This window comes from Sturnus vulgaris, chromosome 3 (genome assembly GCF_052056855.1).
Source record: "Sturnus vulgaris isolate bStuVul1 chromosome 3, bStuVul1.hap1, whole genome shotgun sequence".
In the NCBI taxonomy this organism is placed as follows: Eukaryota; Metazoa; Chordata; class Aves; order Passeriformes; family Sturnidae; genus Sturnus; species Sturnus vulgaris.
In genome coordinates, this window is record NC_142245.1 from 88,584,591 (window position 1) to 88,603,210 (window position 18,620).

Genomic DNA, 18,620 nt, shown 5'->3' on the forward strand with positions numbered 1-18,620 from the left:
CCAGCAGTGTGTCTGCCTTGGACTTGGCTGGTACAGGCTTTCTTGGACATGGAGAAATCTTCTGCCACTTTCTCGGAGAAGCCATCCCTGTGCTCCTCCTTCTACCAAAACCTGGCCATGCAAATCCAATACACTAAAAATAGCTTTTCCTGTTACATATCAAAGCAATCTCTTTTGTAGATTAAAAATCTACATTTCACTATGTTTCCTAGCTTTGATCTTAATTATTTCATCCCCTTTTATCTTCATATTTCCTCATTAAATGTTCTTTATGATTTGATCTTACTCCTTTGTATTACATGGATGAAGAGAAATGTCCAGTATTAAAGTACTGACAACCCGCTGTAGAACATAGGTCGATAGTTCTATTACACATAAATGTCTGTAAATCAGTGTTGACCTGATTTGCATATGCAATGATACTTCACAATTCTGTTTTAAAGGTGTTAGAGAGCAAAATGAAACAAAATTATTGACAAAACTGGACAGATATGGCTTGTATGCTGTAGATTTGTATACTGGAAAGAAAAGAAACTTCAGGATTATGTACTACTACCTCAGTAGGAAAGCTTTCTATTTGCCTGATTATAATGCTTCCAACTTTGCCTGTCATAATGGATTGCCTTGTAACCAATGAAACAGAAAAATTCATGGCACTCAGAGAGTCTGTCAGTGGTCCTGTGTATGCAGTGTACCGTGGCCAGTGGGGTCACCACCTAAACTGTGAAAATCCCATACACTTTTTTCATTACAAATGAAAATGATTTGAACATGCCAGTATATTTGTCTTAATTTTTTTTTTTTTAATTCAAATTTTCAGGAGAAACATGTTCTGTTCGCATCAATGAATGTCAAGACAGACCCTGTTGGAATGGAGGAACCTGTGAAGAGGACATTAGTGGCTTCAAATGCAACTGCCCTTTTGGTAAGCATTTATACCTTTTATGCAATTGCTACTTTGGCACAATAAGGGAGTCCTACATTTGCTATGCAAGTGCTATAAAGTCTTGTACAATGCAAGAATTCTGCTTGCATTGTGAAATTTACAGAGCTAGCTAATTAGACTAATAAAAAGAAACTTTTTCTCTAATTTTTCATAAGTATTCTTATAAATTATAGATTTCTTAGATTAAAAAGTACTTGTACTGGAATTCATTGGGAAAGAAATATGACAGAACTGAAGATGTTAAATTATTTGGTGAGCATTTGCATAGACACCTTACAGCAACACATTATTTCAAAAAATGTAGGGTTTAGGCAGCAAAATGTTGAAATTTAGCCAACATAAAACCCCCAATCTTTCAAATCTTATTCCACTGGCCTAATTACCAATTCCCAAAGGAACTGAACATTACTCTAAAGTTTCTGTGATCTCAATCTGGTTGCCTGATCTTCGTGGCATCTGAAATGTCCTGATGTAGCCAAAGTATTGTATAAGGCTGGAAGATATGCTAGAGGATATAAGGGGCATCTAAGATGCATCAGGCCAGGTGGCAAGTGAATTAAGAACAATGCACAAAGATCAATCAAAATTAGAGGGAAAGATATATGATACTGAAGATTTTGCTTTGCTAATTACATATAAATGGTTTAATTTGAGATTTTACATGTAATTTTGTGTTGACTAAGAAAATGCAGAAAAGAGTGAGTTAGAAATTCCTAACTTTAGAAATTGTTTTGATCAAACGAGCCTGGGGTACCAATTTTGCAACTTGTAAGTTAATTCATAAATATGGATGATAAATTATTGATAAATTCTAAAATTGTTTTTGTTCTGATGTGTGCATTTATAAGCTCATTGTTCCTATGGAAAATAAGGTCAAGAAAACTAATTTTATACTGTTATGGGCTAAGAAGTACTTATAGTACTGTGGTGTTTTGAAGATAAACTGATGGTGATCAGTAAAGCCTCGAAATGTCAGAGTACTGAAATACAGGTCTCCAATGACTCTTCTCAACCTGAACAGCTTATCTAAGAGAACTTTAATGTATTTAATAACATAAGATCCTTAAATGCCTTAAGGCCGGTATCTGCTGAGTTGGGAACTGAAGACAATACTGAGTTATATCTTCAAAGATAAGGTGATGCTTTTGCTTCACTGAGACAAATGTAAGCCTGTCAGGAGTTTCCCTGAATAAAGGCCACAGCAAAACAGTAACACAAACATTATCTGCTTTGTTCTTCTCAGATGGAGATTATCATGCTCAATGCACCACTTAGCTACCATGTGTTTTGACTCTTGTTGGTGTTCCCCAAAACTTTTGTCTACGGTGGGTTTTACACAGAAGCATCCTGCACCTCATTTTTCCACAGATCTAAAAGGAGATCTCTTTCATACAGCAGAATGCATGTCAGTGACAGGAAACAAAACTGTTGTGGCATTGTATTAGTAATTGTCTATGCTTCTTTCTTTAAAGAAAAGCCAGTCACTTTGTAAAGGTTTCCTTACCCAATTAATTTTCATTATAATTCCCAGTGCGTGTTTGTCATCTGGAACAATGAAGTCTATGTAATGAACATATGTACTAAAAATTATGACTATCCTTCTTGTGACTCTAAAAAAATGCTGTGCATAGCAGTGGTTCTTCATCATCATCTCAGTCAAATGATCAAAAAACTTCATAGTGAACCAGGAGTCATCTGCAGAAATTATTATTTTTCTGAAAAGAGTTAAGACTTGCTGTATCACAACTTGCAGCTACATTATTAATATAATAGCAAACTGAATTAGAGAAGGTGAAAATTTTGTACTGATATGAATACCTAACAATGAGCTAAAAAGAGGAGAATTTTAATCTCAATGTGATACACATTCCATTTTTGCCCTTGGCTAAATTAATTAATATCCCAGTTCATATTCTCTAGGTGAAGGAGCAGATAAACAAATGTAACCATCTTACAAATACAGTGCTATGATTAAATAATGTGTGTACATGGCCTGAAATCAAAAGTAGCTACATTACTGGATATTTTTACTGCTAGCTCAGTTCTAACAAGACTATCACTTCAATAGATATCACAGCTCACTTGAGCTAATCTTTAAGTGAAAAATGACAATTTATCCCTCCATACTTTCATTGACAGCCAGTGTCCTACTGGATTTCTGGAAAAAAATGTGTTTTGCTTATCAGAGGAGATGTAGTTGCTGGCTTTTTAGCAAGTAAGTAGTAGTATGTAAAGAAAAAATAAAAATATTGAATAAATCATATGTATTCAATGGCAATATACAAAGGAACACAGAGAATTTGGATACGCCCTAATGATCAAGTTCTTGTAAATGAAAAAAACTTGTATCTGTAATTTTTTCCTGGCTAGACCAATAACATTTTAATTCATTAGTCAGGTAGATGTTTCCTTTGCACTTTTCTACTTTGCCTCTATTGTCTAAAATAGTATCTGCACATTATTTGTCTTCTCAAATTTGACCTTTCAATATCAAATATGCTACAAACAATGAACATGAAGATGTTTCCTCTGTCTTCAGTGGAGGTTCTATTTGTAATTTTATTTAGATTATAATTTTTTGAGTAATAAACTTTATTTTACTAGATACATCTTAAGATAACTTTGTTGGGCAAGAAATATGTCAATGTCTCTGCCATGCCAAAAGTGAACAGCATTGTTTTTTTTTATCTTTGACTAAAAGGTCAACCTTTGCATTCAGTAGTAACCACAGTTAGGAGTTACAGACATTAAAAAGGTAGTCACAGTTAGGAGTTGTATACATTAAAATTAATTGAATTTTTTTTCTTGAAATTATGGCATAACAGTATGTTCATTTATTTGACTATATGAGAGCATAAGTCCTCTTAAAGTACAATTTAGAAGGAAAAGATTCATTAATTTTTAGTTGTTTTTTTTTTTCCGAAACATTAATGCTAAGCTAAGACAGATGTAGAAAGACTCCCAAAGAGCTTTGCATCAGCAATGGGTGAAGATAGTTTAACTGATGGTCTTGACATGGCTTAATAAATAAGAGATGTTGTGTAATAGTAAACATAGAATAAACCTATATGTTTTGAAAGGAAAGAGTGATTTTTATCTTTTATCTTATAGAATTTCCATTCAAAGTGGATGTAAGACTAGCATATTTTTATTGTAAAGATATATATATATATTTCCAAAAGCTCATCTGGTTACACATGGTATGCAGCATTGCATCTGGAAAATGCATAACTGGCCTAATGAGAACATGAACATGAGAAATGTAAGGCTGGATTCTACAGTACTGTGTGCTGTAGATATTTGGCTGTATCTGGAGAAAGCAAGCTGATTAGCCTGATTAATAAACAAGGTTCATTAACTCAACAAGAATGTTATGGTAGTACTTAGGCTGCATCTGATGATAAGTAGGATCTTTCAGATATTGTGTCTTTATAAAGTAGAGTGTTTAAGAAATGCATCACAATTAGCATATTGCCATTGGGGGAGTTAAGAGAATTAAATTATCAGAGAAGATTCATAATCTGATAAAACTGCTTTTGATTGAGACTTGTGGTCCTCCAGTTTTATTTTATTTAAAAAGCTTAAAATGGGAAAAGCACATAGAATGTGCAAATTGACCTATGTTATATTAGGGCAATCATCAATCTGACATATTTATGTCTCTATGAACTTTCCAAGACAGTTTTTTCTTCTAAAGAGTTCTACCAGATCTACCCCAAAGGCTTCTGCAGCCTACACAGTCCAATAAAATAACCCAAAAAACTGCATTTTTTTCAGTTTTTTCAAACTTTATTATATATAGAGTTCATTCATCCTTGAGAAGCACAATTGTTTTTCCTTAATAAACCAGAACTCTACATATTTAACAAATCTAAAATATGTACATTTAATTGTATGAGATCATTTTATGAAAAGATAGCTTATGCTTTATTAATTACTTTCAAGTAGTTCGATTTCTTAATATATAGTCAATTTTAATACTCAAACTTTTATTTTTATATGACAAATCCCTTTCAGCAGCTTTAAAAAATAATCCATTAAAATTCTCTGTAATACAGCTGAGACCTTTCTTAGAAACTCTTCCAGTAGTCCATCCTGCTGTTGATAAGATATTGTCACTAAATAAGATGAAATGAGGTCATATAATCATAAAGATAATTAATTCACATATAAGTACTTCTGAGTTAAATTTTAGAAGTAGATAACTAGATAAAATCCTTTCCTTGTAAGCAATTTGCGTTGATGTTGGGGTGTTGGTTTTTTGTTTTGTTTTGTTTTGTTTTGGGGGGTTTTGTTTTGGGGATTTTTTAGGGGAGGGTTCTTTGCTGTTGTTGTTGTTGTTGTTTGTTTTTTTCCTTTTGGTTTTGTTTTTCTAATTTCCCTGTACTATATTCTAATTTTATTAACACAACATAGGGAGCCCATGCATCAAAAGGGATGAGTTACTTTAAGTAATGGACTCTTCAGGATCTGCTTTTGTGGATTTTCGTGACAGACCATAATCTTTTTTTGTACCTCAAGATAAGAGGGTGGAATATGCTCCCTCATATAGAATATATGTGATATACTCAGATCATATAGAATCAGACAATGTCTTTAGATATTGTATGAAATAATTACCTAAGTCTTTTTCTCTCTTAGTAAGATATTAGTGGCTTTAGGTGAACATTGTAAACATCTGCAGAAACTGTTTGAAAGGAAAGTAATTGTATAATAACATAGTTTGGGTGACCAGTTACTGCTACATACTGATGACCTTGTACAGGAGATTTTACAAGCATTGCTTCTGAGCATTAAGCAGGTCAGGTCAAGTGTAATATGTTTTAGTTTTTGCTTTGTTCCTCACTATCCTGGTCTAGGTTTTATTGGCAATAAATTAAATTCATTTTCTCCAAGTTGAGTTTATTTTTCCCATAATTCTCATTAGTAAGTGATCTCACTGTCATTATCTCAACCAATGAGATATTTCATGTAATTTTCTCCCCCCATCCTGCTCTACTCCCTGCTTATGGGAATAAGAAAGCAGCTAGCTAGGTGGAGGTCTGGAAGCGATCCAAGGTGAACCCACAAACCCACAAGCATCAGCATTGTGAATCAGCAGATTGAAGAAAAATAAAAGTAAAAAGTAAAACTAGGAACCTTCATTTTAGCCTCCTCTAGTCTGTCTTGTGAGGTAGGATGACATTTGTAGGAAGAAAGTTCTAAAATATTTAAATTCAGGTCATTTATTGATATAAGTAACATAAGAAAATTTTTATACTAATCTTGGAATATGGGGAAAGCACCGTAACAATACATCCTACAATCAGGGTGGAAAGTCCCTAAATAAACCTTCTCCTCAGTACTGTGATAGAGCCAAGTGCTGCCCTGTAGCAGCTATGTCTGGAAGATGGCACAGGAAAAGCAAGGTATTCCAAGTATTCTGAAACCTTTGATCCAACATAGCAAGGCATCTTGTGTTGTTAAATAATACCATTGGATGCTTTTAATCAATTTTATTGGAAGAAACTCCAGTCTCTTTTCTTGGAGCAGAAAAAACCTCCAGTCAGTATCAAAAAATACAGAGGAAAATGATAGGCACTGACTCTTGCCATCAGTGCTGTCCCCATGTGAACTTTATCATTGGAAACATAAAGACTGATTAGTATTCATTAATATGTATTCTGAATTCAGTGTAATAAAAGTGCAACCTAATGCCATCTTCAGTGATGGAAGCAATGGCCGAGGAAATTTAAGTGATGATATATATATATACAGCTACTATTTGATACTTGATTTAATGGTGATGTTGGAACTAACATGGTTTTGGCTCAATATAGAGTGAATGTAACTCTCCACACAATCTATCAGAAAACTGAAGGGAAGATAACTGATGAGGAAGTCCTAAAGGACCTGTGTTGTGTTCCAACCTTTGTTAAGATTAATGTGTTCAGGAAACTTTTTACCTATCAGTGAACCAGCATGTTTAGCAGTGAAAAAAGTATCCATGGAGACTCTTAGATCAGCTCTTATTCCAAGAAATAATGTACATTTTCAAACGCATGGATTCATTCTCTGTATATTTTATTGCCTTGTAGTTTCTTTGTACATTCTTCTTCTTTTATGTGGCTCAGTCTTCAGAATGTTTTTATTAGTCCCTGATGGTTTTTTTCATTTTAGCTATTTATATTGCTCATTGAAACACTATTAATTCTTTGAGTTTGCTTTTACATTTGTTTTATATTGCTTCCTTTAAGTTGTTTTCTGAAGACATGCCACTTGTTATCCTTTCCATTCTGCTTTCTTTGGTATTTCACCTTGTTTTTCTATGAAAACTAATATTTAGAAACTTGTATTTGTTGCAGGTATGCTCATAAATGCTAATTAAATTTCTGTTTCTTGCAGACAGGCTATTTAGCATGAATTTTTATTTTTTGTCACTGAGTACTTATGCTCCTTTTCTGGTTAACCCACTACTTGTTTATTTTACTTGTTTTAATTTTAAACTTGTTTGGTTTTAAATTACTTTTATAGATGACTTCTGCTTGTTGAACTATTCAGTTCACCTGTTTTTTTCATGTAGGATAAATATTTTAAGTATTTCAAAGTTGGTGAGACTGTTTTTACAGGTTTGCTTCTTTCTTTAGTTCACTTGAGGCAAAATATTGTATAGAGTGTCATGACAGCTTTTTATGGAGGGAATGACTCACTCTTTTATTCAGCTTTTCTTTTAGTCTTTCAGCTAGATGAGAGTAGGAATAAACTGAATATTTTCATTTTTGTACGTTTCAGTGTACATGAATATTCCATTAGGCTTTTCTTTACATCTGAAAAGTTCTTAACTTAGCACTATATTCTGAAAAATTAAAATCATTAATGACTTCAGGAAGATTAATTTATTAAAATAACATAAAAAATAAGCATCAACTGAATAAAATTGTAGTAACAAAAAGATTTCTAACCCAGCTGTTTCCATGACAACCTCCCTTCTTAGGTTTCAAAAAACATTTCTGCATTGGTCCTATGTTACTCATCTTTTTTCTTGTATGTTATTTAAATTGATATATGTTTCCGTTTTATTCATATAGACTATTGGACGAAACATGTGACAGAAAGTATTGTTCTATTTGCATTATAATAGTCTCATGGTACCTGATTTATATAAGAAGCACTTATATAACATGCTTTCTTCATGCTATTTTCATTTTCAGTATTAATATGATCCAGAGAGTTCAATAGGTTTTGTTTGTTTGTTTAAGGGCAATCCTCATTGTTGCAAACAAAATAGGAAATAGTTGGATATATTACAGTTTAATTTCCCTATTTTTTAGTTGTATAGACAACATTAATACAGATGAGATGAACATTTTGCTAGAGATTCCAGTCTTTTGTATCAGAGCTTAAACTTGTATTCAGAAAACAAAGTTTGAGCCAATAGAAGATAGATGAGATGAGATGAATAGCAACTGATGTGATTTATTCTTTGATTAAAGACACAGTAAAAGGAGACAGAGGCCCCCTTATCATTAACCTGATGCCATTCTTTCATCTTTACAAATGAATTTTGGAGTTTTGTTTTTTTTTAATTCACATTATTTCCTTCCATATTCTTTGCATTATACATTTAAGTTTCTTAAAACAGTTAATCTACTTTATTAAAGTACAATATTATGCTTTAATCCACTCTCTGGATCTGAAAAGGACAAGTGGAAAATGTGTGTTTTATAACTAAATGTGAATCATCAAAAAAATAACATGAAGGATGATACATATAGCAGGATGATAAGGGCAGGGTTGCAGTTTGTACAAACAGTGAAAATTAGATGTAATAAGGCACAATTAAAGACCTCAATAAAATGAAACCTCACAAAAGCTACCACACAATTTTGTTATGTTCAGCATAATTGGCAGTCCTTTTTAGAGGATAACTCGGGACTGAAATAGTGAGGCTACTGCCCAAATTGTCGAAGCACACTATTTGAGACAAACTGAACCCTATCTGCATATGTTATGACTTCAGCAATTAAAAACAAAACTTTAAATTAATTAATAGCATGACTTTACTCCAGCCACCTTACAGTCTAGGCTGCCCACACTATTAATCTGTTGCTGCATCCAACCTCCATAGGCAGTCCTCAAATCAAATACTCAGTCCAAATGGAACCAGAAAGTCCTGAGACCAGATTCACAGTTCACTTTAAAAACAATAAAGCAATGCTGATGTAATTAGCAATAACATAAAGGTAACCAATGATCAAATTTGCATACCTGTTTCTTAAGAAAGGAACACCTTCACAATTCAGTGGGGTTTACAACAACATTATGTATCAAATTTAGGGGCAGCTTTACCCATGATCAAATTTAATTATGATCTATGGGGTTAATTTGGGATCCCTTTCCAAGGTTAATTGATTCTTCAACAAAATATTTTCATTTTCTCTAATTCTAGGATGTTATGTCAAGTACTTCTCTATATGCCTTTTCTTAAATATAGCCTGCACATTGGAGACAACCTGCTCATCTATGCACCCTGTGCCTGGGTATTGTTTGGGTTTTTTTTTGGTGCAGATATTTTTATAAATCTACTATCTGCACAGAATCATAGAATGGCTTGAATTGGAAGAGACCTTAAAGGTCCTCTAATTCCAGCACTCTTGCAGAGACCTTCCACTGGACCAAGTTTTTAACCCAACCTGGCCTTGAACACTGTGGGAGGATAGTATGTAAGGATAGTGCAGAAGGCAATTTTCCTCACTGAATTACAGCTGTACTGATTGCTGAGAAGTGGAAACAGCCTTGCCTGCCCAGTGAGGATGGGTGTTATAAAAGAGTGGGCTAGCTGCTTGAGTGCCGGTTGGAGCTTGAGAACTGGAGTCTGCTGGCTGTGCTGGGACATGTGGTTGTGCAAGGGACAGACAAGGTAAGAAGATGCTCTGTGAGGGACAGGCAGGATTAGGCAGCTGGGTAAGGGACAGGTTGGGGTTTAGCCAGTCGTGCAGGAGGAAGAAGGGAACCTGCAGAGAGGAGTCAGTGCTGTGTGGAGTTGTCTGAGAGGAGGCGTGAGAAATTTTTAATAAAGGATTGATGATGATGCCAGTCGTGTCCATCTCAACATAACTACTACAGAGCACTTCCAGGGATGAAGTATTCACAGCTTCAGAAAACCTGTTCCAGTGCCTCACCACCCTTACAGTAAAGAATTTCTCCCTAATATCTAAATTAAATCTGCCCTCTTTCAGTTTGAAACCATTGCCCCTGTCTGTGTCATTATCTACCTGTAGAAAATGTCCCTTGCCCTTGCTTTCATAAACCTCCCTTCAAGTACTAGAATCCATCCCCACCTTGTCCTCTCACTACATACCCAAAGTCCTTTTCTGTCCTATTCTTGCAAACCTTGCCAAAACTTTGTCAAACGTCTGCCAAGCTTGTATTTGTGTTTGAGATTGCCCTGTCCTAGGCTTACAATCTTGCACTTGATATTTAACTGCCTCTCAAATCTGTCAAGGTCTGTCTAGATGTCATCCCTACTCTGCAGCATCTCAACTGCTCCACACAGATTGGTGTAGTCAACAAAGTTGCCTGAGGGTGCACTCAATTCCATTGTCCTAGTGCCAACAAAGATGTTAAACAATGCTGGGCAAACAGCAACCCCTGAGAAATATCATTTGTCACTGATTTCAGCTTGGACATTGAGCCATTGACTGCATCTTACTGACATTTTAATTAAATAAGTTCAATATAGACTTTCTTGGTTACATGTGTAGTTTCACTTTCATCTTTGCAGATTTCTTATGATACCTAGAAATTCAATTTACATATCAATGGTAAAAGCAAATTTGGATAAACAAAAATTCATAATAATTACATTTAAAATATACATATATCCCTATTATTATATGATAGCTTCCTATTCTATTATTTTTATATTTATGAATGTTCGTGTAAGAAATTGAAATTTTTTATGGAAATTTGATTTAACAAATAAATCATAGGTTGATGAAAAAGTTCTGTTTTCTCAGGGAATCATTTAAATAGGAAGTTTGCTGACTTTTAGTCTTTCTACAGGTGATGAATTTTTATCATGAAGAAAATTTATGAAATGTTTAACTAATTTCCACATAAACTTACTTATTTACCCTGCATATAATTTTCTTTAGTCTTCCTTATTTTTTTTTTAATTGAAAGAAAAATGTGTTCTTATTTACCTGAATTTAGTTGTTAACCATGCTGTACTTCATGAGCATATGTCATCATTCTATATAATTTCTATGCCTTCTTTTAGTACAATTTATAATACTGTTATCTGTTAGTGCAGCCTTGCCACATACATTTTACTTCTTTGCTGTTTTTGAATTGCAATTGATAAAAGGGCTGGGGAAAGATACTTATCCTTGTAGATGAAAGAGATCTTTGCAGACTAACTTCGAATGACAAATTTATCACTGATGGGCACAGTCACACAATGAAATAATAATCCGTTGTGGTTAGCAGTGCAGAAGACCTGTCTGAAGTTCTAGTCTGCCTTCATAACTAGGCATGGTTATTCTCTCCAACCTTTTTTTGCATAAGCTAAGGTTAGACAGGGAATTGGATATCTGGTTACTCTTTCTACTTACTAGGCAGGAATACAGCCCATAACCAATCTGCAAGTACTCCCTGAGAGGATTCAGCAGCTTTCTTCCTTAAGCTTATAGCTGAGACTGTGCCAACTATGTCAGCTGGACTTTCAGAGAATAAAAAGCATGCTTTGACAGCTGGATGGGGAGTCTGGACATCAACCAGGAGAGAAATAGAGCATAGTACAGATTGCACATGATTCCAAGAGAATTATTCAGCTTTGCAAACTGGGATTTAGTTAAACTTTAGTTGAACTTCTTGGTCAAATTCATGTTTCTTTTTTTCAAGCAATTTCATTTAGCTTCCTTTCTATGAAATTAACTTCCTTGTCATCCAAAACAAGCCTTTACTTTTCTTAAATTTTCCATTGATTTTGGCTGGCATGGAGTTAATGTTCCTCATAGCATGTCATATAAATGCAGTATTTTGGCTTTGTGACAAAGTAAGTGTTTATATTATACCAATGTTTCTTGCTAACTGGTGTCTGCACAGCAAGGCCTTTACTGTTTCTCACACTGCTCTGCTGGCAAGTAGGCTGACGATGTACAAGGAGCTGGGAGAGGCTGTAGCTGGATTGATGAGCCCAGCTAACCACAGGGACATCCCATGCTATATGACATCATTCTCAGCATATAAAACTGAGGGATGAAGGACATTTGTCTTCCCAAGTCACTGCTGGGCATGATGGAGCTCTTCATTCCTAGAGAGGCCTGAGCAACTGACTGCTGTGCAAAGCAGTGAACAAATTCCCTGTTTTTCTTTGCTTGCATGCAAAGTTTTGCTTTCCCCATTAAACTCTGCTTTTCCAAATACATGAGTTTCTCTTACTTTTGTTCTTCCAATTCTCTTTCTCATCCAATTGTGGGGCACTGAGTGAGCAGCTATGTTGGGCTCAGCTGCCCAACAGCATTAACTAATCACATTAACATATATTTTCCTCGTTTTCATTCTATAAAATAATATGCAATTATTTTCTAAATATTAATTAATATATCAACATTTTAGTGAAATAGATTTGTTACATAGTCTGGTATGCTTTGAGATAAATTTAATTCTACTCTCGCAGAACTGCAGTAGCATTCCAGTAGCACAACAAATAGTTAATCCCACCAGTCATTTTCTTTCTTCAGGTTATATATAGGAAATTATCAGTGAGTAATCCTCTTGTCCACCCACCTACATCTTTCTAATAATATATATATATTTTTTTTTACTTCAAATATTCAGTCCTTCAACACAAATGTTCCCAAACCGTGTATCAACAACTTCTCTGATGTCAAAGTACATGTAATAGAATGGCATGTTTGGGTGATTCTGTACCACATGAGCTGTATAGAATGACAACTGTCTTCATCCTTCATGACATGTTACTTTCATTGAATTGCATTTTTCTGTCATATTACACTGCAAACTCATATTTACCACCCATAGCCACCCACATATTCTACTACTAGAGAGAGTGCATCTCTCTCTCTTGGAGCTCCTCTATGAGATCAAATACTCATTTCATTCCTGAGGACTTTTTCTGTAATAAAAGAATTCTAAATATTCTTCCAAGTGCAAAGAGGATTACCTTTATCTACTGCTGTGGCAAATAAATATAGCCATAGCTATGAACTGAACACTGAGAGTTTAGCATCACTAGCTACACTTACCTTTTCCTTGAACCTTTTATCTCCACTTATTCTAATGAAACTGAGTAAGCTGAATGCCACATCTTAAACTTATGGTTTTAGCATTGTTTTAATGCAGCACTGAAATAATGCAGTCATAGAATGGTTTGGGTTGGAAAAGACCTTAAAGACCATCTAATTCCAAACCCCACTGCCATGGGCAGGGACACCTTCCATTAGACCAGTCTGCTTAACTCCCCATCAGGTCTGGAACTGAAAACCCCCGGGGCTGGGGCATCCACAACCTCTCTGAATTAATTGTTCCAGCTTTTCACCACTCTCGCAGTGGAGAATTTCTTCCCAATGTTTAATCTAAACCAGCTCCTTTCAGTTTAGAGCCATTGCCCCTTGTCCTGTCACTATTGGGCTGTATAAAAAGTCCCTCTCTCTCCTTTTACTAAGCCCTGTTAAGGTACTGGAAAGCCACAATGATGTGTCCCCAGAGCCTTCTGTTCTTCAGTCTCAACAACCCCAATTGTCTCAGCCTATCCTCATAGGAAAGGTGCTCTGGACATTTTTCTGGCTCTTCTCTGGACCCATTCTAACAAGTCGTTCTTGTTTTGACCACCCCAGACTTGGGTGCAGTAATGCAGGTGGGAGCCCAAGGGAGAAGAGTAGGGGGGGAGAATACCCTTCCTTGGCCTGCTGTCCATTCCTATTTTGAATCAGCTTTTGGGGTTTGTTACATATTTTTGGGGCTTTTTTTTGTGGTTGGCCTTCTAAATACACATTATGGCTAATGTACAGATTTTCATCCACAAGGACCCACAGGAAGACTAAATCAGCTATATGATGTGTGTGCTGTAAAGAGTAATGGTTAGTAACACAAATCATGTTCTTAGTGGTTACTTATCTGAATTTTCTTTTTCTCCTTCATCTCTGAGTTAGTAGTCCTTTTATTTTATTTTTTTTTTAAGAACATATGTTGAAAAGGTGAATTTTAGGAATAGTTTTCATCTTCCCCTTTTTTTGTACTTGGGACACATAACACAAGATATCACTGAGAGCTGAAAGACTGACAGTGGTAATTGCATATTTAGTATTGTGATTTTCTTATCATAGATTCAATTTTTCTACATTTAAGGTAATGTTCAATTTTAATCCTCTGAAGACCAAAACCTATTGTGAATTCTCAACTATGATAGAAAAGGAGAGCTAATGACAAAGCTTTTTAGTCATTAGAAGCATCAGAACACAACTTTGCCATCCATGGTGTGGATAGAAATTTTAGACTTGTGACTTTTTTGAATTTGAAATTATTCACTGAATTTAACGAGATTTTGCATGCAAAAAGCTTTATTACATAAACTTGAACTCATAAAGTTTATTTTTTAAAGGTATCAGGATTAATATAATGAACCGTTTAAATGCCTAAAGTATCATGTCTTAGTCTCCATTTTCTAATTTTAATTATCTGACAAATTTATAACAAGGGGAGAACTTTTTAACAAGTTAAAAAGATAGATTTTCGCATATATTCTAGCATATGAAATATTATCTGGCTCTAGAAGGAGAAATTAATAGTCAAGACTTTCAAGAGATAATGAGACAATATTTCATTAAACCTTTTTTATAATTTAGAGAAAAAATAGAAAACTTATACATTTCAGAAAGATTTATATCTGTTATAAAAGATAGGCTATCATGACCTGTATTAAGTTGAATACGTCAGTTATCTCGTTGCCTTTTATAAAGGCAGACGTTTTTTAGAACATCTCAAGGAATATCAGGAGAAAGTGACAATGTCTATAATGTCACTATCATTTAAGAAAATGTATCGATCAGATAATTGCACTTGCTAGCTGTGCATGTGATGAATTAAATAATTATTTATTCTACTTAATGAAATCCAGAGAAATAATTAGTTACACTAAATGTCTTCTAGTTATTCATTTTCTACAAAAGAATTAATGCATTTCAGATCACCAGAAGAGCAGTCATTACCAACCAAACTTGATTACTAAGTGAAATGCGAGATTCCTCCAGAAGAACAACTTTAAAAGTAGTGGAAAGAATAACAGTGAGTTAATTAGATTTCTTGAGGGTGTACCTACCATCAAGTTGAAACTGATTAGAGTTTTTATTCTTTATAATACTATGAGGTTTAGCAGATTTTCAAATTAATATCACAAATGTCAAAAAGGTCCTATCAGCTTTTCACTTCTATACTCTGAGGCATTTGAAACCTATTTAGAAGTCTGCTTTTCTAAAGGATTGTGCAAAAAGAATAGGCCATAGGAAATAATGCAAATTATAATTACTCTGTAATATGTGCTTACTTCCTCCTTTCTGTCCCACTCCCCCTCCAAAAAACCCCCAACAATCCCTAGCAATATTGGAAAGGAATTTCTTGCTGACAGAAGACCAAGTAACAGAGTCATGCTCCCAGATCCTGGGATTTTTTTGTACTGTAGGTAACTGCTTTTATTGAAATATTTATTTTGGAAAAATACAGTAACTGTTCAACAATTAGGCATAGCTACCAAATGGCATCTTATTAGAAAGGCCTCAGAAAGACAAGTTGTAATCTTGACTCTGGTGAAACATTATGGACTTTACTGATTATTTACAGTGAATCATGCATTTTTCAAGGTAAATATAACTTTGAAAAAGAGAATACTTTATGAACTGCTAGCTTTAGAATCTCTGGAAAAATATCAGTGTTTACATGTGGCATTGACTGTCAAACTGGTTTCAGTTCATCTGTATTTTCCTGACAAAAAAAGAATGTTCTAATAGAAAAATTTGTTTTGGAAGAAAAATGCCTTATAGCGAAAACACAAACAAGCAACAATAACAAAGTGGTGCTGCTATGGCACTTCATTTTATTTCTTTCATAACCTACTATCTCTGATTGCATTTCAATGCTAAATTATAGTCTTCATGCTTTGTGAGATCCGTGTTGCATCTTCTGAGTCTCATAGTTGCATCTTGGAATCTGAAGTCAAACTTTCTCAACAGATCAGGCTGTTTTGCAATTACTGAGTGTTAAAATTGAAATGCTAGCCCTGACAAAATGACAGAAGCAAATGGTAAGTGTGTATTGTCAAAATGTGAGTGAGCAATTGGCTGGGCAGACAGTGCAGAACAAGTGAGAGGTCTGGGTAAAGCGACAGGAATGTGAATAACACGTGCAAAGCCTGGGGTATGGATCTTACTGGTGTTAAGCTGCCTCAAGAAACAGCAAAGAGCTGAGTTGGAGAATGGATAGAACTGTACAGCCACCAGCAGAGAGAAGTGGCCAGGCTAAAGCAGGCTAACACTGAAAACACCTTCATCTGGGAAAGGCACTAGACCTAGGAAGCCAATGCAATAACTTTCCTCAAGAGAAGAAAATATGAAAGTAATCATAAAAATAGAATGCAAAATGTTTATTAAAAATGTAAGACCATGAGTCAGGCAATGTTAAATTAGGGTTTTATTTATTTTAATTCTGGTTTTAGTTGTATATTTTGGTACCTATCCTTATTAAGATCATGAAAAATGGATTTATTTTGCATCTGCTTTATGGTGTCCTGCATGTTAATAGATGGATCAAGCTGGTAAGTAGCCATGATGAAAACCTAAAATCACCTACTGCTCTAGTATTTCCTTACAATTGGGTGATACACACATTTTTGAAAGGACAGTTTATGTATTTTTAATGCTAGGGTTATTAATCAAAATGGATTTTATGCTATTAGTGAATTTTGTTCTTTTAGCTGAATTTCAATGATTACTTAATCATAGCGTATAATTGCCATCATGTTATGTAGTCCATCACTCATGAATTGTATTAATATTCACAGAATTCAACTGCTATTTGAAAATACAGAATGTAACTTTAAAAAAATGCAACTTGGTTGCCTGGCACACAGGGACTGTAGGATCAAGAGTCTGACCCTTTTATATTAAGTTACCTCTATTTGAACATAATGAATTATATTTGAACACAATTAAAGATCCAAGGACGTATGCATCAGAACAAAGAGATTAATTCCTAAAGAACATACTGGCTTGGACATGGAGTGATATAGGTCTAAAATATAGTTATGTTCAAAAATACTATGCAAAACATGGCATGAGGTTGCTTTATTAACTACTTTTTAACTAAGTGAATCCTCTTTACTGTCTGTGGGGGTTTTTTTCTGTTTTCTTTTTTTTAAAGTTTATAGTAACTTTTGCCATTTAATTAATACTAAATTGTGATCACAGTGTTCAGCAATATTTGGAAAGTAATCCTAAAGCTTTAATTTATGCCTCAAAAATTGAGGGCTACTATCACAAGGCAATAATTTTCTCTAGAAACTCAATAAAATTCTCAGAAGTATGAAAGAAATTAAGTTACAGAATAAAGCTAAATTATTTCCCCACCCACTTCAGTGAAAGTGAAGTGTAATTTAGAATTAAAAAAAAAATCATTTGATATATATGATTATATGGTGTTTTGAAAGAATACTAGAGGTCACCACCAACACTTTAATTCTATTTGTTGTCCATACAGACTGAGAACCACAGCCTTTCACCCTGCTGGAAGCATCACTGCTGTTTGCAGATGGGCTGACTACTGAGTGGTGTGGGTTTACATTCTTATGTGGCAGATTTGTTGGCAAAAGCCTACACAGATTTAACAAAGGTAAATTGGGTTTAACCAACCTGATTGCTTTCAATGATGAAACAGTTTGTTCACTAGATTATAAGAGAGGTGTGAATTTACTTTTTTGACTTTAGTAAATCATTTTGGCACAGCTTCCCACAACATCCCTTCTGACAATTTGGTTGAGAAATGGACTGCACAGATGGACCACAATTGGAGCAAAATGATCTATACTGTTGAGCACAAGGCAGGTGGAAAAAGTTGCACTGGCACCCACTCATGACTGGGTTTGTTCAGGGCTCAATACTATTCAGTATCTTTCTAGACTATATGGATGACAGGACTGAATGCATCATTGCCAAGTTTGTGCATGACATTTAGTGATTCAGTCAGAAGGAAGAGCACCCATAGACCGATATTTTGACAGACATGAAAAGCTGGGTCAGCAAGAATCACAAAAGTTCAACAGGGTAGAATACAAAGTCCAGTAACTGGAATAATCCCAAAGAGAAGCACAAGATGGGCTCTTTAGCCCTACAAGCAGGTGGGAATATATCCCTCCTGGGAAGGCACTGGGACCAGAGTGCATAGCAAATTGAACTTAAGCCTTTGGGATATACTTCAGCATATGCTTCATATGCTTTCATATTTCAGAAATGGACATCCTGAGCCAGAAACCACACCCTGGACTGCAACATCTAGCAGATGGTGAGCAGATCAAGGGAGGTGGTTTTTCAGCTCTCCTTATTAACTAAAACATTTACTTATTAAAAACAAGATTCTAGACATTATACCTAGCCAAGCAGTGTAAAAAAAAAAAAAAAAAAAA

At 34.7% G+C, this 18,620-nt stretch overlaps 1 protein-coding gene across 1 annotated transcript in view; it reads left to right on the plus strand.

The window, feature by feature from the left end:
* Positions 1 to 18,620, plus strand: part of EYS (EGF-like photoreceptor maintenance factor) — a 789,024-nt gene that overhangs the window by 190,706 nt on the left and 579,698 nt on the right. The window contains exon 12 of the mRNA XM_088162233.1: positions 821 to 925. Within this exon, the coding sequence (XP_088018359.1) occupies positions 821 to 925 (105 nt within the window). The remainder of the gene's footprint in view (positions 1 to 820; positions 926 to 18,620) is intronic.